Source organism: Penaeus monodon, chromosome 23 (assembly GCF_015228065.2).
Source record: "Penaeus monodon isolate SGIC_2016 chromosome 23, NSTDA_Pmon_1, whole genome shotgun sequence".
In the NCBI taxonomy this organism is placed as follows: Eukaryota; Metazoa; Arthropoda; class Malacostraca; order Decapoda; family Penaeidae; genus Penaeus; species Penaeus monodon.
Window position 1 is genome coordinate 17,936,389 of NC_051408.1, and position 278 is coordinate 17,936,666.

The 278-nt window shown below is 37.1% G+C and overlaps 1 protein-coding gene across 1 annotated transcript in view; it reads right to left on the bottom strand.

Annotated features, from left to right (window-relative positions):
* Positions 1 to 278, bottom strand: part of LOC119587858 (mitochondrial import inner membrane translocase subunit TIM14-like) — a 2,688-nt gene that overhangs the window by 945 nt on the left and 1,465 nt on the right. The window contains exon 3 of the mRNA XM_037936560.1: positions 135 to 263. Within this exon, the coding sequence (XP_037792488.1) occupies positions 135 to 263 (129 nt within the window). The remainder of the gene's footprint in view (positions 1 to 134; positions 264 to 278) is intronic.

Consider the following 278-nt stretch of genomic DNA (forward strand, 5'->3'; position numbering starts at 1 on the left):
TTACATCTAAGGAATTGCATGACTTGCACCTTCAGTATCCAGAAGCTCTCAGAAAGAGTTGACTTGTGCAGCACATGAAAACTTCAATATCTAACAGTAATACTCTATATATAAAAGAAAACAAACTGACTCACTCTAACTTTCTGCTGACTGGCATTAGGCGAAATGTTTAAAATTAGAGCAGCTTCTCTCTTTGTCATCTTGGGTTCAAATCCTCCTTTGTAATATCGACTGTTAGCCAGACCCTGAAATGAAAAAGATGATAGGACCTTTACTTC